Consider the following 20,829-nt stretch of genomic DNA (forward strand, 5'->3'; position numbering starts at 1 on the left):
TGGTTCTTATAAACATTAAATTGGAAGGACCATACATAGAGGCTGAATTAAAGTTTTAGACTCTCCAGCCTCCCTATTATTTATATGCTGCTGAGCCATCTACAGGTTTGCACGTCCCTCCCTGGGCTTCCGAGAAAGATGGATAACGGAGAGCCGGCTATAAGTCACATCCTAACAGTTCATGAAATGAGTTAGTCTTGCCATCCCCACAGGCTACCGCCTCCTTTCACAGTCATTGGGAGAAGGCTGGCCATGTTCCGGGTCTCCTGTTTGCCTCTTCAATGGATTCATTCTTTAATGCAACATATAGTTATTAAGTGCCTCCTATGTGCCAGGCACGGTGTGAAGACGGACGTAGTACCTCTACTAGGAGCATCTAAAGGAGACAGACACTGAACAATCAGCCAAATAAATGTGAAACCATAACCAGGTGAGTGTGAGCAAGGTGGGGATCTGGGGGGCCAGGGGGAAGGAGAAGCAGGAGAACTGGCCTTGGCTGAGCTCCAGGGAGGTTGCCCCGAGGAAGGGACAGTGAGCCGAGAGGTGGGTTTTGTGCAGGTAGCAACAAGGTGGGACGCACGCTGGGGATTGAAGGCAGGAAAGGCAGCGTGTGCGGAAGTCCTGGGGGGGGAGGGGCGGTCTGCTATGGCTCCTTCCAGAGATGGGCTGAGGTCTACGGAAGAGCAGTGGGCAGAGAACAAACAAGAGGCGCCAGCAGACCACGTGATGCCTTCAACGGAGTGGGGGGCAGGGGGTGAAAAATCAGGTGCGCCTCTCAGATCACTCTTTCGGCAAATGGGGGAAAGACCCGTGAGAATCAATGTGGAGAAATCAGCTAAGAGGTATGAGGGTGGTGGCAGGGCCAGCTAGAGAGGAAATGTCAAGAACCACTTAAAAAGGAAAACAGCAACACTTGGAAGAAATAGGATGTGGAGGGTAAGAAAGGGCGGGGATGAAGGTGAATCCCAGCTTCCCAGCTTGTCTTGCCCAGATGCTGCGATTCCTTTCAGAAGGAATGAAGGAACTGACATTTATTGGACCCCCTTCCAGGGGCCAGTTTCTGTTCTAGGCAAGACGACAGAATCTCATTCACACGGTGGGGCTGGAGTAGGGGACTGGGATGGAAAGCCGGTAAAACCACTTTCTAGAAGTAGACCTTAATCGAACAAAGGGAATTACCAGTTTCTCCCAGGGAAAGGGAAGCAGTATGAAGAAAAACCAGCTCGTTGTAATGATCATCTGCAGAATTCTGACCATACTGGCCAGGACTGAGCTAGGTACTGAGGGGTCTATGGCATGGTAGCTAAAAAAGAAAGGTATGGGGTCAGAAGACGCAAGAAGTTGGGGAATGGGGGAGGAAACAGAGAGAGAGAGGGAGAGCAAAAAGAGAAGGAGTGGAGGAAGAAGAGAGAGCAGAAGAGGAAGACAGGGACCCAGAATATCAAGGGGGAGACAGGAAAAAAGGCACAGAGAAAGAACACCTACAACGACAGAGAGAAAGAAACTGGTGGAGACGCGATGGAATTACTCCGAAATTTGTGGGTGCCCCGTGGAGTCACACCGCCACCTGGTGTAACTACCGACCAACAGGACGTGGGCACCGCTTTCAAGAGTCACCGAGACAGTGGGGCACCAGAGGGGGTAGTGATTTGAACATTTGAGAAAAGTTATTCTCACCTCTCAAGTTATCTTTTATTCCAATAAAATGGATTTGACACCACTTTCCTTCCATGAACTTCTTTCTGTAACCCAGTGTTAAGCGTTTACAGGTGGGGAGCTTGGGGCCATCCAGGTGTCACTGGCTCCACTGTGTCCCCCTGGTACGCTGACCACCAAGCAAACCTGATTTTAAAAGACAACGAAGGTTCTAGAATTCTGAAAGAGGTGCCGGCCTCGAGCATGCCACAAAGGCAGTAAAGCACCATAACCCCGAAGGGCACCAGCACCCTGAACCACTGCCTCTACTTCCTGGAAAAACACAAACGCTACCAGCTCTGTAAGCCCACAACCCATGAGCCCACTCAAATACCTGAATTTTTCTAATGTGAAACAGAGTCAGTTTACATTTGGCTCTTTAAAAACCTACCCCTTCGCCTTCCCTCTGCCTCATCCCCTGAGACTCTCTGTGCTGGATCTGGTTTCTTGGCGGGCAGTAAAACCTTGACTCGCCGCTCAAACTTTGACGCCAAATTCTGTACTTTCTCTTTAACAGCGGGCCCGGGTCCCATCTCTTCTCCCTTCCTTAGCACACAGGTTGGAGAATACAGAAGATGCTCAGTCACAGTGCCGAACTGAGCTTGCTAGGAGGATGCAATCACAGCGCACAGCGACCTTTGCATAAATAATTGCAGCAAGGGTTCTTTTCTTTGCAACTGTCTGATTTGGACAAATAATAAAAATGCCTGGGAGTAGGTCTCCCGAAATTGATGGGTTTTGTCAGGCAGAGAAATCAAAGGATTCTTTTTTTATATTTTAAGTGTGCATATTCAAATTTTCTAATTTCCCACACTGAAAATACATTACGTGTGTGACACAAAAGAAAAATATCACAGACGCTTTTATAGGTATTTTACCTGTATTATCACAACTCCAAATCACGTTGCTGGTTACCGAGGGAAACAAGACCCGTGCTCTCTGTCTACAGTTGTTTGGGTAAAAGGATAACTGGCAACGTTGGGAAAAGGCTGACTTTATTAAGGGGAATTTTTAGGTGGAGAGGTGTCTGGAGGGAAAAGATCCAGTCTTATTAGAAGACTTTTTCAGACATGAGGAAAAACCATCCCAATAAGGTGCACTGCCAATAAATAAAACTCTTTTTTAAAGGAGAACTGCATCTTTTAACAAAAAAGAAAATCTTTGAAGATGTTAAAAATTCTGGAACATATCCAGGTTTATTAAGAGTGTAAATCATCATTAATTCACATGCGAAGGAAAAAAAGCCTTCAATATATGGTAGAAAAGCAAACCACCACGGTCCTGAGTTCCAGCCTTACAAATAATTAGCATTCTCCTCCAAACACATCTAAGGACAAATGAAAGAATATATCGTAGTTGACACAGCTGGATCGTGATGATGTTCTAGAACTCAACCGAGCCTGCCCAGACAGCACCTGCAAACCAAGGCTCAAACCTGTCCCTCATCTTGGGGATTTTTCTATGCTAAGTGTTTCTAGAAGTCTTCTCTTGGATTTGCCTTCGGAACTAGGTCACAAACTAGTCCCATGAAAAAATCAACCTCTTCGTAATTTTTTAGCTTTGTCTTTATAAATATCTTTTTTGCATGATGCTTTTCGCCACTAGAGGGTGGATTCTACCTATGATCTATGCCAGCTGAAAGAAGAGGGAAAAAATGCTACTCAGGAGTTTAACAAAGGAGGAGCAATAAAGAAATGTTTTACTAAAGGGAAATGCATGCACAAGGGGATGCAAATATGTAAAGAAGAAATACTGTTTCCTTTACTAATAAAGCTTAATATTCATATATTTCTTTGCAGCTTACAAACTTGCCAGTATGTCCTATAAACATATGGTGGCTACAGTTAAAATTATCCTTTATTAAGTAGCCTGTTTTTCTTACTAACACTTTATAGAAAGTAATTTTTTAAATACAAATTCTTCTCACACTATGATTAAAGCACTAAGATCCAAGATTAAATGTAATGAAAAGATATTTTACAACTCTGATTTTAAAGATCATTGTGGTATGTGTTTCCTTATAAACAACAAATAAAATTTTTTCCTGTGTTTTAGTTTTCATTTTTTTTTTTTTGAGATTTTATTTATTTAGAGAGAGCAAGTGAGCAAGAGAGAGAGAGCACCAGTGGGGGAGTGGTGGGGGGCGGGCAGAGAGGGAGAGGGAGAAGCAGACTCCACTGGATGGAGAGCCTGATGTGGGGCTCCATCCCGGGACCCCAGGATCATGACCTGAGCCAAAGGCAGATGCTTAACCAACTGAGGCACCCAGGCACCCACCAACAGAATGTTTTAATGAAATATTCCTATGATCTCATCTGACTAGCATGTTTATAAACACATGTAAAAATGGCATGGTTCATATTTGAGATGAGGAGAATGATGAAGAGATTTGGAAAAGAAAAGGTAGGCTCAAATCCTTCACATTCTAGAGGTTGTTCAATACGGAATGCACGCAGACTGACACAGGACCCCACACGGGCAACAGGGAAGCATTGGAGCAAATCAAAGACTAAGGTTCTCTGACAGTACTTTGGAGAGAAAATCAATCTTAGATGATTATTTTCATGTACGTATGTTCATGAACAAAGAATTTCTAAAGGGGGAAATACAGGAAAGTTTGTTAAATGTTTCATCCATTTAATTTATTTCACAAACTTACTTAAATTTGATTCTAATTTACTTACTCGATTATCACCGAATATTCTTTGGAGGTGTTTGCCCTCGAAAGGGCTTGTGTCTGTTCATCACACTATACCAGTGGTTCTTGCTGTGCGGTCTCAAAGCCGGCAACATCAGCATCATCTGGAAACTCACTGGAAGTGAAAGTTCTCAGGCCCCAACCAAGACCTACTGACTCGGAAACACTGTGGATGGAGCCCAGGACTCTGATTTCAAAAGCCCTCTATGTGATTCTAATGCACAGTGAAGTCTGAGAGCCACTGAGCTATACAAAGCACATATCTCACACAACTGCTGATTCTCAAAAGGGCAGGAAGTGGTAGGAGTCATCTATGACAGGTGCCAGATATGGCATGGTAATATTTTTTAATATCTATGGCTTCCCCTCAGCGTATCAAAAAAACCCACCAGAAAACACGTAGTCAGAACATGACCAGTCACAGGCATATAAATAAACCAACAGTGAAATGTGGTCAGATGATCCACCCACCGTAGACAGCATAGACTAAATGAAACTGTACTCCTCTCTGATTTGCTTAAGGGAAGAAAGCAATATAAAGGAATCCCAAACTGATAGCAAATGCCAAATTTGCGGAGGGGTGGGGGGGCTAAAATGAGGGAAGGTGATAAGGGTATAGAAGTGGGCCAACATTTATTTCTCCCTCTAGGACTGGGAGTCATATATACTTAATCAGAATGTGGAGAAACAAGTCAAAATTCAGATTAGTGAGTGCAGTTCCCCCCACATCTCTGATCCAGCTTCCTAAACCCATAAAAATAACATTTTAGCCAAGGGAATACGTATTCATCAGAAAATGGTGGATAGAACTCATAGAAACAGAGAGTAGAAGGGTGGTTTCCTGGGGCTAAGGAGTACAAACTTTCAGTTATAAGATGAATAAGTTCTGGGGATCTAATGTACAGCATGGTGATTATTTAATAATACTGTATTACATACTTGAAAATTGCTAAGACAGTTGATCTCAAATGCTCTTACCACAAAAAAGAACTGGTAATTTGGTGACATGATGGTGTTAACTATGCTATGATAGTAATTGCTTTGCAATATATAAGTGTATCAAATAAACACCTTGTACATCCTAAATTTATACATTACATGTCAATTATATTGCAATAAGTCTGGGGGAAATTTTTTTAATTAAAAAGAAAAGCAAAAATGGCAGACAATCTACAATCATTTTTACAACCCAAAACTTGAGAAACATGAAACGACAAAGTTAGGCTGTTTTTGTTGATAAGAGGGAGCCTCATGGATACATAGTTTAGTACCAAAGCAGTTGTGTGACAGAAAACAAAGCACTGTGATCAAGCCTATTCCAGAAAATTCTGGTACATGGAATCCACAATGCAGATGTACTTTTCTCCAGGTATATATGCTTTCCCTCTCCTTTCACTGAGGACGTTCACAGGCACAGTACAAAGCAATCCTCTAACCTACCTCTTAGTCATTGTCATTCTCAAGTAAATACGCTGAATCCTTAAGATTGTTAAACACCAAGGAAATTTCTCATAGTCATTCAGAGACATTTTTAGAAGCACACACTTCCCACTTGGCCACCATCCCTATGGGTTGTACACTCATAAGGGCTGAAGTTGACTCTTACAGTCATGATTTCAGCTGAAGAACTTCATGGAGAGATCTCTTTGTGGTTTTGATTTGCCTTTCCCTGATGACCAGTGATGTTGAGCATCTCTTCATGTGTCTGTTGGCCATCTGTATGTTTTCTCTGAAAAAATGTCTATTCATGTCTTCTATTTTTTAATTGGAATACTTATTTTGGGGTGTTGAGCTTTATAAGTTCTTTATACAGTTTGAATACTAAACCTTTATCAGATATGTCATTTGCAAATATCTTTTCCTTTCCAATAGGTCACTTTTTAGTTTTGTTGATTGTTTCCTTCACTGTACAGAAGCTTTTTATTTTGATGAAGTCCCAGTAGCTTATTTTTACTTTTGTTTCCCTTGCCTCAGGAGACACAGTTAGAAAGAAATTGCTATGGCCGATGTCAAAGAGGTTACTGCCTGTGTTCTTCTCTAGGATATTTATGGTTTCATGTCTCACGTTAAGGTCTTTAATCCATTTTGAATTTATCTTTGGGTATGGTGTAAGAAAGTGGTCCAGTTTCATTTTTTTGCATGTTTTCCCAACACCATTTGTTGAAGAGACTGTCTTTCTCCCATTGCATATTCTTTTGTTACGAGATATCACTCACACCTGTCAGAATGGCTAAAATCAACAACACAAGATACAGCAGGTGTTGGCGAGGATGTGGAGAAAGGAGAACCCTCTCACACTGTTGGTAGGAATGCAAACCAGGAGTACAGCCACTCTGGAAAAGAGCATGGAGGTTCCTCAAAAAGTTAAAAATAGAACTACTATACAATCCAGCAATTGCACTACTAGGTATTTACCCAAAGAATGCAAAAATACTAACTCAAAGGGATACCTGCACCCTGATGTTGATACTGATAGCAGCATTACCTATAATAGCCAAATTATGGAAACAGCCCAAGTGTCCAGCAACTGATGAATGGATAAAGAAGATGTGGTGTCTACATACAATGGAATTATACTCCACCATAAAAAAGAATGAAATCTTACCCTTTGCAATGACATGGATGGAGCTACAGAGTATCATGCTAAGTGAAACAGGTCAGCCAGAGAAAGACAAGTACCATATGATTTCACTCATATGTGGAATTTAAGAAACAGAAAAAGGAGCAAAGGGAAAAAAGAGAGAGAAGGGCAAACCAAGAAACAGACTCTTAACTACAGAGAACAAACTGATGGTTACCAACGGGGAGGTGGTGGGGGGAGGGATGTGTTAGATAGGTGGTCGGGATTAAGGAGAGCACTGGTCATGTATGGAAGTGTGGAATCACTATATTGTACACGTGAAGCTAATATTACACTGTATGTTAACTCATTGGAATTTCAAAGAAAACTTTTGAAAAAACTATATAGTGGCTACACAGTTTTGTATATTACCTCTTGTACTTTCTCACATTAGAAATTCAAAATGAGAAACAGACACACATAAAATAGTTCTTAATTAAGGGGGAAAAAAGAACTTTGTGGAGAAAAGGAACCACCAGACTATACCTTGAGGCAACTGGATGATAAAGAAAATTGCTCAATGCATAGGAACTGGAATCAGAACTCAATGGTTTGAGTCAATCCTGAGTTCTGTTTCTATTGCCTCCTACTACATGATCGCTAAGGTGCCTAAAAATAGGGCACTTATTCATTTAAGAGGTTAGAAAGCAGTGAAAAACCAAAAGGGCAGATCCTAGTAGACTATGAATATAAATAATCAAACGTAGAAACTAAAACTTCCTTGACATAAAGCAGAGACAAGACTCCATCTACAGACTTGTGAAGAAATTCTGAAGTAAGGAAGCAGTTGTCTCCCAGACACTCCTTATCCCTTGGGTAGGCAAGTCCAGTGGGACCCTGTCTTTCACTCAAACCATCATAACCACACACTGTTGTTATTTTTCAACTGTCCTCCTCAAATCTGTTTTTATATTAAACTCATTCACATTCCTCACATATGTAGGTTTAAGATTATGGTAGATTATAAAAAAAAAAAAAAGCCACAAATTCTCTGTAGCTCCTCCCATTGAGAAAAGGAATCTATGGACTTGGCCTATGACATGCCCCTACCAGTGAGACGTTAGCAAACATAACAGAAGAAGAAACTTTAAAGAATGTTTGTGCATTAGGCTTGTCCTCCCTTGCTGCTTTTAGAACCCAGCTGCCATGTGAAGACGCCCAGACTAGTCTGCTGGATAATGAGTACCATGATGCCCTGAGGCCCCCATCATTCTAGCCAAGCATGAGGCACGTACGTGAGGCCATCCAGGACTGGCCAATCCCCGGCCAACATGCTGGCTGACCACACAAGCATGAGTGAGCACACTAAACACCAAGTGGAACAGAGAAGAGATACCCCAGCTAAGCCCTGCCCAAATGATCAACCACGGAACTGTAAGCAATACTAGATTGTATTTAAGCTACCAAATTTTGGAACACTTTGTTAGGCAGCAGTAACTAACGAATACAGAGGTTTAATTACCAGAGACATTGCCTAACTTAGAGAAATAAAACCACAGGCATAAAACGTAGGCATCAGCAAACTATTAGGAAAGGCATTTTTAGGGGGTAATGGATGAAGGGAAGTTGCCTCCAGATCAGACCACCAGGCAGGACATATTCCTTAGTCCACACTTACTTTCAGTTGGGCTTATCCCACCTAAAAGACATACTTTGACTAATGAATTGAACCTAGGACATTTGCTCTGATCTGTATCATCAGAAACCATCTGGCATTGAACAAAATGAAACACGATCTGATAATCATCAACGTATCATTAAGACTTTAGTCCAAACAGCTAACGATCTCTCCAGGCAACTCCTCTAAGGCCAAATGGGGTTTTAAATGGAGCACTGTGGCAGGAAGCACCTGACGACACGGGAGAGGACATGCCGTTCCACAAAATCGGGAAGTGCTTTGAGCTGACCAGGTGCTGGAATAAAAAAAGAGGTCATGTGTCACTCTGCTGCAGGTACACCTAGGGGCTCCGAATCTTCATTAAAACAGAAGCAATTTTATAAAAGCAGTCAGCACATGCAGCAACTTTCATCATGTGCCCTTAAATTGAAAATTATTGATGGTGATAGAAAACCAATGGAACAAACGCAGGACATTGTCTGCAGGTTTTTAGACAAATCCAGATCAATAAAGAATTTAAAAGCACAGTGAAGAGTAAAAGACCAGGGGGGAAAAAATAAAAGAACATGCAGGCAAGTCACCTTTTGGGTTGTCTATTTGGGACCCAGGACGCAGGCTGCCATCGGTCACGCTAGATCTCAGACATCCCTCACACCAGCACATTGGCACAGGGACTCCCACCCTGGGGTTCCGGAGGCCAGCTGCGCCTCCACTACTCACACTGACAAGAGACCACTTCCGCAGATCCACTCCCATGGGAAGGAGGGACACCAGAAGCTAGGACATCCGCGCTCTCTCCAGGCAAAGAATGAAAAAACAAAAGAATGAAAAAACTGTGAAGAGGGAAGAACAGTTCAGGGACATTCCCAGAGCCAGGTCAAAAGAAATGGCATCAAAGGCGTCCGGGGCCTACAACTACCCATGCGGGAGAAGTTCAGGTTCTGGTGGTAAGAAAAAAGGTCATATTGCTTCTGGGCACTGGGGCCCCCAGGAGTGAGAAGCACCACCCATCAAGACAGACTACCTAAGCTGAAGGGCGACACACATGCCACGTGGCCACGTCGGTGTTTCTCATCTGAGCCACAGGAGAGCAGGTTCTTAAACAGGTGCAAGCAGCAGCCATCAGGTGAGATGCGGTCCTAAGTTTCCGTCCCAGGTAGCCCCCAGCAACAATTTCGCAGGAGCTGAATCCTCGGTGTAACAAAAGTGGAAGGGGTCCCCCGCCCCACGAGCAGTTCAATCTCTCTGCAAGTCAGAGCTGGGCTTCTCTGCGCCGGGAAGGAAGGAACTATTGGTCAGGAGGCACTGGCTGAATCACAACCAAGGCCGCTTTTCAAGCCTCATCTCAGGAGCTGTGCTGAGACAAGTCTAGAAGCGTCTTCTCATGATTGGCTCAAACATAAGTGAGTGCCCAGGTTCACACGTAACTTGGGTTGGGGGAGGGCACAAGTAGGCTTCTGCTGAGAACCTACCTGTTGGTCCAGAACTTCAGTGCTAGGCAAACCCAGCTAAATTTGGGGCTCTGTCACCCCTGCCTCCTGCTATTTATACTCTCACTGCCCCAACTTCTTCATCCTTGAATTAAGAAAATAAGAATACTACAACCTGGGGTTAAGTCAGAGAGAATTTTGTCCGGTGACTGGCACGGAGTTGGATGTAGGCAGTCCTACAGACGCAAAGCTGCCTGGAGGAAGAGCATTACCTGGGCACATACAGCTGAATCGATGTCCTGATAAACCCCAATTTAACGTGTTCTTCTGAGGTAGCTACTAAGACTACTACTACCTAGGAAATCTGGTGAAAATTTTTCATTTTTTCAGTCTTTCACTTATCGCTAGTGAGTCAAAGCCACAGTTTGACCCCATTTCCTGTTACTTTGAGATAACAGAGGCTCTGGATGCCAAATGCTTGGGGTTCCATCCTGGCTTCAACCTTAACTAGCTCTGTAGTCTTGGGCCCAGAAATGGCAACAACCATGGTCCCACTACTTAAGGACAGTGAGGATCTGAGTAGCCATTCCACTTAAAGAGCTCTGCCCAGCACCGGACACTTAAATATTTATCACTGAAGGCACCGAGAGCCCAGGCAGCAAGCAATCACTTAATCCTGTAAGCAGATGGGCCTGTACCCACTATGGCCATGAAGACGGATCCCACCTCTACTCCAACTCTAGCCTTGAACGTCATATGAAAAGAACGTGGGCACAGATTTAATCATTCCTCACCCATCCTCCCCAGGTAAAGGCATAGCTGACATTTGCACAACTGCTTCGTGGTTTTATAGATTTCAAAGTTACAAGACCGTATGCATCACCTCATTTGAGCTTTATGGTTTATCCCCAATCCATAGAAGAGGAAACTAAGGCTGCCAGAGGCCAATTGCACAGCTGCTCAATGACAAAGCTGAGACTTGAATTGGGCTCTGCTCAACTCTCAGCTGGGCCCCTTTCTATCACAGCTGGGAAGAGAGGCAAGGATGCTGACTTTCTGTCCTCAATTCCAGATGCCCAGACTCTCAGCTAGCCGAAAAATGTTACCGATTGGATGGTAATTAACTCCCAACCACAAAACAAAATAGGAGTCAATGGCTTAGTTATGAAAGAGCTTCAAATATGTCCCCATCGGACCTTCACGGCCATGAACTTCATGAGAAGCTCTTGCAATTGTGTGCCGGCAGCGTTTCACATCCTCAGAAATGCACGGCTTAGTGACGCAAGCTATTATCAGCTCGTTCCCGGCCTGCATTCCAGGTAAGATGACGTCAAACGCTTTCTGCTGTCTTCACAGACTATTCTAAAACCTCCAGCGAGTAGGTAAATCTCATTCCTTTTCAACAATAGTTCAGCCACGAATGAGCTCTCAACTCCTTGAATTTTAAGCGGAGCGGTGGGAGCAGAAGGAACAGAAATCCTCTATAATTAAAGGCCGGTTCTTCAACACTTTCATACGTACGGATTAGCTCTTCAAAGTGAGGTTGAAAAGCAGCCTTATGAGTAGATTTTTAATGTCAAGAATCTCATAAAAATTCCATATGCTCCACCAGCAAGTGTCCTTCACTCATTACCGGTGTCCTTTCTCCCCTTCTATTAATCCCTCAGGTCACTAGCCTAAAGAAGTCAAATATCACTAATTCTCCCCAAATGCCCCCAAAATTAGAGCAAAAACAAAATGGAGATGAGTATGGCCGTGGTAGCAGCTGTGGACTCCGCTGGGCAGACTCCTCCACATCCTATGGTCAGGAGGCTTAAGGCTCCTTCTGCACATTCTCCTGTTTCTCCAAGTTTCCCAAGTTAAAGCTGGAGAGGTACCTTCGGCTCCATTCTGACCTTTGCTCCCTGCATTCAGCTGACAACTCTGATGATTCCACCTGTAGATCAGATTTTAGGTCCAACCTTTCATTCCCACTGCCACAAGTTCAAGCCCTCACTTCTATCTGCCTGAGCTTCCTGGCTCCTCTACTGTCTTACTTACCATCTCTTCTCGACCGAAAGTCTATCTACCTGTAATATCTAATTCTACCAGAATAATCTTTCTTCCCCATTCTTCCTAGAATCACTCATTCTCCCTAGAAATCTCCCAATTCTATCAGAATAATCTTTCTAAAACACAGACCAGTTCACATACAGTACAAACTGTCCCCAAGTCTTCATTTTGCAAACTCAGCATCCAGTCTCCCCAGTGTGCCCCAGCGAGCATTTCAGCCTTACCGCTCATTACTGCACACAAGGCACCTTATTCTGCAACCAACTGCATCTACGGATCTCTGAACGTCCCCTCTCCTCCCCCTCCGACCCTCACCCAGGACTTTGGTTCCATAGCATCCTTCCCCCATGTATAAATCCACAGTATTTCCCTGTCTAACTCGTTGGAAATTCTGACTGGGCTATTGTTAACTCAATTGATTGAACTTTCAATATTTTGAACATTTCAATCAGTTAAGTCCAGTCACTGCTCTCCAACTAAAGGCTACCAGGAATACACCTATAGCTGAACAAGTTGGGTTCATCACTCTTGGCAGCAAGGGAGAACGCACATCCTGGGAACCAGGAGATGTCTCAGTAAAAAGGGGGGTTAGATGCTACTGCCAGGTTTTGAACTCCAGTCGGATGATCTGGGAAGGATTCATTCTAGAGTGGGCGTCAGAAAGCAGGAGCAGCTCTAGGCTTGAGTATCTCAATAAATCCGATCTACAGCAAGGGCAAGCTAGCTCAAGGCTAAAGCTCCAACTGGTAAAGAAGCAGCTGGCCCTCAATTTATTTGTGAGAGAAGGGGAAGTGTGGTATTGTGTGGGTTGCATGGTGACCTTGCTTTTGTCTGTATCTAGAATTATGAAATGGTCTTGTTTGTCTCACTTTATCATGGTCTAGGAGTGACCATATCTGATGTCAGTTTCTGTGGGATTGTTTATGTCCCTGTGTCCAAAAGGAGACACAGTGGCCCAGCTGAGAGCACCAGGCCAGCTCCTAACACCTCCAAGGCCTACGTGTAATTGTCCAACAAGCTCCCATATGTCAGTGTTCTTACTGTCATCATGATGTCCATGTAGAGATTTAAATTTCTTTCTTAGGTACAGTACAGATCATGAAGAATTCCTACGGCTGTTAACTAGGTACTCAGGACTCTATTTGGGATCCCGGTGGTGAGGGGAGATAACATATTTTGAAATATAACAAAAGAAGGGCATAGTAACAGGGTTGGGATGTGGGGAAAGGAGACGATATATTGTATACAATCTATAACTCTTAGGGCTACTGTGATATATCGATCAGAAACCCCTTAGAGCTTGTTAAACACAAGAATTATCTCCATCTTAGTGAACCTAGTAAAAAAAAGTTTCCTGGTTCATAAAAGATGAAAGTTGTCCACTGTCCTTATCCAAGAATCTAAATGCAATTAAGTACTCATTAGCAAGCTAAACGTCTTCATATCTTGTAGGTGTGCTTTTTTCTTTATGGCTGTTGAATGGCTATTGAAATCCAAAGCAGTAAGTCTTATCTTAGATTGTGTTTCCAGAAGACACTATCAGAGTGCTGATATTGCAAAGTCTGAGTTCAAAGGAAGCAATGCCAGCCGCCTTTCAGGTCACAGAGACCAGAGGGGCAGCCCACATGTACGGCGTGTGTAAAAAGTACCTGATTCCCATAGTTTCCTTTAAAAAAAGTTACTTGGAAAAGAGGCTAAACTTTCTTTCTTTTATAGTCTGGATGATCTAAATGAGTTAGCGACCCTCTGGTGGAGAAGAATCAGCAGAGACACATGATTGGCGACTTGCCCCAGGTCTCGTTGGTTATTCACAAAGACAAAACCTGATATTTGTATAGCCACGTAAAAATCTTGATGCCTTATATTTTAAATCCTTTAAATAGTAACTCAAGACACATTCTATAATGGCATAGTTAATTCAATTCAACAAACAAGGTCAGAGTAACGATTCAATTGCATTAGGCAGGAGCCAAGACCAGTGAACTCAGGCAAACCATCTCCAACCAGGGATTCCTTCCAGTATCGGTCATCATCCAAATGGCATCTACAGATGCTACCATTGTACTGAGAGCACGTGAAACACCATGGCTCCCACCTGCGAGCGTGCCCCCCAAACCCCTGACAAGTTCCTCGCACCCTGGCACTCCCCCCTACAATGCTTACAGGGCTCCAAGTTCTCACGTTCTCTAGTCTTGGGGAGATTTCAATTTGCCTTTTTTTTTTTTTTTTTGGAGTATTTGTGGCCTATCACTTAACACTGTCACTGAAAGATAATATTTCAGTGATTACTCAGTGCTGACATTTTATTATTTAATATTAAAATCCCATCAGAAATCCCTAGCCTGATAAGCTAAAAATGAGGTTTGAAAATAAAGCACCTGGCTAATCTGATTTGCAGTCATCCAAATGGCATTTTGTCAGATGGGAACTAATTATCAACCTGACATGATTTCAATCTGCTGTCATTTTATGAAATGGGATCGGTTTGCTCTCTGTAAAGATGAGCAGGCTTGCCGCTCTTCAGCTAGACGCCCAATTTCACCTACTCTCGTGAGATTCTTCTATTCTGCAAACTAGCGGTAAAGCAATTACATGCTCCAAAAGATTAAGACTAAAATTTTCATATTCAGAGAATTGTCATTTTCACCTCTTAAAATGTAAATTCTTCCCAGATGTTAAGATGCCTTTTTTATTTCACACAATGTCACCTAATGATCTGAGGAAACAACCCCTCTGAAAGCAATTTTATCTCCCCAGTTCGATGAGAGAACTCTGACAGAACTCCTAGGCTCTGCCCCGGGGAGAGACCACCTAAGAAATGAAGGAAACATGGAAGGGAATACGTGTTTCTTCAGGCTTTTCAAGGATGCTTAGTGGCTGGACATTTAACTGTTACCAAGCTAAATGCTCCAGCTAGCCAGGAATGAAGTTTGAGTAGAGACCAGCATGAGAAGAAAGTGGTATTGAAACAGGAGATACGTTACCCTTCTTCAGCTTGATAAGAAATGCGGGGGGGGGGGCACCTGGGTGGCTCAATCGGTTAAGCAGCTGCCTTCCGCTCAGGTCATGTTCCCATAGTCCTGGGATCAAGTCCCACATCGGCTTCCCGCTGAGCAGGGGAGTCTGCTTCTCTCTCTCTGCCCACCCCCACCCCACTCGTGCTCTCTCTCTCTCTCTTAAAGAAAGAAAGAGAAGAAAGAAAGAAAGAAAGAAAGAAAGAAAGAAAGAAAGAAAGAAAAGAAAGAAAGAAAGAAATGCTGGAATGTCCATGGATGGAAAGAAAAGGCAACAGCTCTCACTACTCCATGCCAGGAAACGTGCCACATGCCATATTTAACGCTCTCATACACAGCAGACCACGGTCAGCAACTTGTCCCCGTCTAGGCTGAGACACCAACTGCCATTGAATTGACAGGCATCTAAGATGTTCCTCATAAAAATACAAAAGCTGAGGTCCAGAGAAGTCCTGTAAGTTTCCCATGGTAACAGTCAATGGGAGGAATCTCACAGATCGGTTCTCACCTCCCAGTGTGGAAAGAGAAAGAGTAGGAAATACATTTTCTATGTAGGACCCATGTAAACCTGTTCTTACCTGTTGATAAACTCGTATTAAACAACATTTTCATAATAGCCACACAAAGTAATGTTTACCTTTAAATATCTACATTCCATTTGAAGTTTTAAAAATTAGCTAACCGAATAGAAAGAAAAAGTTAATAACGATTAAGAAAGGAAATCTGAAGAGAAGAGGAGGACAAAACAAAGCTCTCTTCTGGCCGTGTGAGAGTTGTTTTTCTTCGGGTGGGGCTTCACTGGCGGAAGCAGAGCTCCCAGGAGTCTGGGAACGCGGTCGGAAGGAAGTTCCTGACAGAATGAGTTTGCTTCCGGTGGCTGCCGGGAGCGGGCGGGGGCGGAGATGCCGCCGTGCCTTAGGACACGCACAGCGCCCCCCGTGAGTCACAACGTGAGGGAGGCCCTGTTCTCCCCAGCACCACCGCAGCTGGCTTCATTCGCAAACACAGTGGTCTGGGTGCTTTGCGTGCCCACCAGGCAAGGGTACAGCCCCGCGCTGCCTCCTCCAGAGCACACCCAGCTCCCCGGCACGCACACTGCCCGGCACATGGAGGAGAACTGGCTTCCGGTGCGGAAGCCATGCCCATTTCCACAGTGGCTCTGACAGGAGACAGCGGGGGTAAGCACAGGAAAGTATCTCATGGCAGATGGAGGGGTGGAGAAATTTCTTCACCTCAGGGTTTAATGGGAAACCCAAAGATGGTACTGTGAGCGTTAACTTCATGTGTTAACTTGGCCAAGCCACAGCACCCAAATATGTTGTCAAACGCTGGTTTAGGTGTTGCTGTGAAGGTACTTTTTAGGTGGGATTAATTTTTAAAGCAGTAGGCTTTGAGTAAAATGATTACTGTCCATAATGTGGGTGGGCCTCATCCAAGCAGTTGAAGGCCTAAGAGCGAAAGAGTGAGCTTTCTTTAGAAGGAATTCAGGCTCAAAACTGCAACAAGGAAACCCTGCCTGAGTTCCAGCCTGCCACCTTGCACTATAGATTGAGAACTTGCCCGTTCTCACAATTACATGAGCCGTTCCTCAAAATCAATCTTTTTCAATAGTTTTCTCTTTCTCTCTTCATAAATAATTTTTTTTTTAGATGTTATTTATTTATTATTTATTTGAGAGAGAGTGAGAGCATGGGTAGAGGGCTGGGCAGAAGGAGAGGACAAGCAGACTCTACGCTGAGCACAGAGCCTGACATGGGCCTCGATCTCACAACCCTGAGATCTGAGCTGAGCTGAAATCAAGAGTCAGATGCTTAACTGATTGAGCCACCCAGGCGCCCCTCTCTCTATGTATATATTTCTCATATATATATATATATATATATATATATATATATATATATATATTCTCATATATATATATTTCTCATATATATATCATATATATGTATAAAATACCATCTTATAAAATGTCAATCCCATGATTGCTTAGAAAAACAGAGAATTAAGAGTCTACATGAAAAGGTTTTTCAACACTCCTCAATGCTTGGTTGCATTTCCTACTAACTCCTTCATTGATTCATGAGTATGCCCTTCAAAGTTCTGGGCAGTAGAACCACGGCACCTGGGTTGGCATCTGCTTTCAGCCCCCTCCTGGCTGTGTGGCCACAGGCACATGACTAAAGTATGACACAATTCATAAATGTGGCTCGGCAATATCTAGCTTGCAGGGAGGGCACTGAAAGGACCAGAGATGTGACGCACCCAGCTCGAAACCTAGAAAGATTCGTGCTCACTGTGGTGGTTTGGAGCTATTATGGCTACACGAAGGTTACTAATAAAATATACTTCCTCTATCCCCAGTGGGGAGAAAGACAATTAATATAATGTTTTAAAGACCAGGCTAGTGATATGGAGGGTGACTGCTGGAATTCAGAGGGAAGAAAGCGTTTTGGGCCCAGAAGGAGAAGTCTGCAGGTGAAACGGGGTGACAGAGGAGCAGGCATCCGTGTGGAAGGAACTGCACGAGCAGAACCAGGACTCCAGCAAAACCAGGGAACTGGCCTCCACATGGACGGGTCAGGCACACGTGTGAGGAATCGCGCTTCAACCCATTCTGATTAGCTAGCTTGTGCAAGTATGGAGAGACGTAGGCAGAACAGAAGCCACCAGAGAGTCACCTATGTGCGTTCTTTTCAGGACCACACAGGTAGGTTGTGCAGACACAAATTTTGACTGGGAATCATTGTGACTTCTGAGTCTCAAAATTTACACAATAAAAAAAATCAGTACAATGCAGAAGACCTTTGGAAAATAAATGATGGAACTTCTGAACATTTGCAGAGGTCGTCACAGGTCCGATAATACATACAGTACACACAGTAAGAATTTTAATAGATGAGAACATTCTAAACGGATTGCATCTTGCTTTTTCATGCCCATTAAAATAGGAAAACATACTCCATTAACCTAAGAACACAGTATTAAAAGATACGCAATCCAGTAAAACTCTGGAATGACCTCTAGTAAATCGTTAAAAAATAATTCAGCTGTTCAGAGATTAAGCCTGTTTTTAATTTTCTTATTTTGCTTACTTGTATTTTTCCTATTTTTTCATAATGACTGTGACCTGCTCACGGAGAGGGGAAAGGGTGTTTTTAAAACCCTGCCAAGAGTAAGTCTAAAGAGAAAGCACGTCATAAATGAGTGGCGTGCACGTCTATGGACAAGTGAACACATTCCGCGAGTCAACATCTGCCCAGATGCAAAAGACAAGGTCAAAGTCTGACCCTGGAGGGCCCAAGGATTTGCGTCCCATGACGGTACCAACCTGGGTCACAGAGACATTTGTAGCTGGTGCCCACGCTGTGGCAGGTGCCATGCGCGCAGGGGCTGAGCGCGCAGAAGTCCACGAGCTGGGCGCACGCCGGCCCCGTGAAGCCCGCGCTGCAGCTGCAGCTGAAGTACACGCCGTCCGCGTGGCACGTCCCGTTGTTCTGACACGGCAACGAGGCGCACGGGTCCACCTTCTCTTCGCAGGCCGCGCCGAAGTAACCTGCCAGAAAACACAGCCAGAGGGACGGGTAAAACAAATGAAACCGTGTTCACACATCCTAGCTCATAAACTGGGTCCATGGGGCGACTGGGTGGCTCAGTGGATTAAGTGGCTGCCTGCAGCTCAGGTCATGATCTCGGGATCCTGGGATCGAGCCCCATGTTGGGCTCTCTGCTCAGCAGGGAGTCGGTTTCACCCTCTCCCTCTGTGCTCTCCCCTCCTCTCTCTCAAATAAATAAATAAAATCTTTAAAAAATAAATAAACTGGGTCCATTCTTAAATGTTCCCCATTGTGAAGTGATTAATTCATGTAAGTTTCCAGATACAGACAACCCAACGATATGGGGAAGGCAGGTCTTCTTAGCTTTGGGAACCGGAAGTTAAAATAGTAAGGCCCGAGCTTCCAATTTGTTGCAATGTAAGATATACGACCACTTCGATGTACAGACATCCAAGGACATGAATATATTTATAGGTGTATGTGTGCACATGTATGTCTGTGTATGTAGTCTAGAAAGATGCCAAAAATAAATTCATGGTGATTCAGGAAGGTGGGATTGGGGTCAGTGGAGGGCTTTGTCCTCTCATTTTATCCATATTGCTGGGGGAAAGGTGTTCCTTACCTTTGCTTCAAAAAAGACAGAATCCTGAATTTAAAAAAGTAAACCCATTTAAGTAGTAGACAGTGAAAAGATCTCCCACCCATATCCCATACACCCCATTCTTCTCTCTAGAAGAGCCACTGTCAGCCGTTTCTTGAATATATACTTTTTTACGTTGGTGACTGTAATGGATAAACAAGCTATGGTGTGTCCATATAATGGAATACCGCCCAGCAATAAAAGGGAGCTAAGTTCTGACCCGTGCTACAGCGTGGATGCACCTCAAAAAATTACGCTAGCTGAAAGAAAACGGTTAAAAATGGCACATGTTGTGTGAGTCCACTTATAAGAAAGGTCCAGAAAAAGCAAACCTATAGATATAGAAAATAGGGCTGGGTAGGAAGAGGGACTGACCTCGAATGGCCATGAACAGTCTTTAGGGTCGATGTAAATGGTCTAACATTGCATTGTGGTGATACATTTACTAAAATGCACTGAGTTATGTACCTAAAATGAATGAAATTTATATCTAAATTATACCTCAGTAAAGCATTAAATTTTTTAAAAATATTTAATGTGTTAATTGTGTAGAGGATTTTTATTTTTTCTGTATATGTGTTTCAGTATTTCTCAATTTTAAAAAGTGTACGTACATATATGTGGGTCTGTAGGTTTGTATATCCGTGTAGGGATTTCAAATGTTTTAGTAAAACCCAGTGTTTTCACAGGATAAGAGCAGCTTGAACATTAAATGAAGATGGTTCAAATTTGTGAAATAAAGTTAAATAATTTTACTAATAGCTTTTATTCCAATATTCTCTTCAACTTTTCTTGTCTACATTTTTTAAAGATTTTATTTATTTATTTGAGAGAGAGAGAGGGCAAGCGCATGAGAGAAAGCACGAGTGGGGGCTGAGGCGGGTAGAGGGAGTGGGAAGAAGTAGACTCTCCGCTGAGCAGGGAGCCCGATGCGGGGCTCGATCCCAGGACACGGGGCTCATGACCTGAGCTGAAGGCAGACGCTTAACCAACTGAGCCACCCAGGAGCCCCTTCTTGTCTATATTTAAGTTGGTATTTGCCCATCTTCACACAGAACTCCTGGCAGTATTAGCAATCTCTGTTGTTACTGTTAAGGGCATAGTGAATATATAAAACAAACAAAAATAGCTCCCAGACTTAATTATCTGAAGCATCCCTCATAAATTGGCATAATCAGCTTGGTATTTTTCCATACAGAAATAGAAAACCTTTTCAAGATCCAATACTATTCAACATTTTATAAAGTTCCAGTAGTTTTTAAATTTTAGAAATCGTACTAAAAATGTCCCACATCAGTTTTAATAACACTTGAATTCTCCAAAGAATCCCTTCATGGCCTAGAGTGGAATATAATTCCATCTTTCACGAGACGCACTCCATTCTACCCTGACTGAAAAAGGAGATACTTAAATACTTATACCATGGGACAAACAGTGACCAAGGCAAGCCTGACCTCTCTAATCTGCTGGAAAGAGCTGAAATTATTTTCTTCATAAAGTCGTTGTGG

The 20,829-nt window shown here is 43.4% G+C and overlaps 1 protein-coding gene across 1 annotated transcript in view; it reads right to left on the reverse strand.

The window, feature by feature from the left end:
• The window catches only part of DNER (delta/notch like EGF repeat containing), a 300,909-nt gene that overhangs the window by 44,071 nt on the left and 236,009 nt on the right, over positions 1 to 20,829 (reverse strand). The window contains exon 8 of the mRNA XM_087864128.1: positions 18,456 to 18,680. Within this exon, the coding sequence (XP_087720254.1) occupies positions 18,456 to 18,680 (225 nt within the window). The remainder of the gene's footprint in view (positions 1 to 18,455; positions 18,681 to 20,829) is intronic.

Source organism: Ursus americanus, chromosome 1 (genome assembly GCF_024610735.1).
Source record: "Ursus americanus isolate L20-20 chromosome 1, mUrsAme1.1.p, whole genome shotgun sequence".
NCBI lineage: Eukaryota > Metazoa > Chordata > Mammalia > Carnivora > Ursidae > Ursus > Ursus americanus.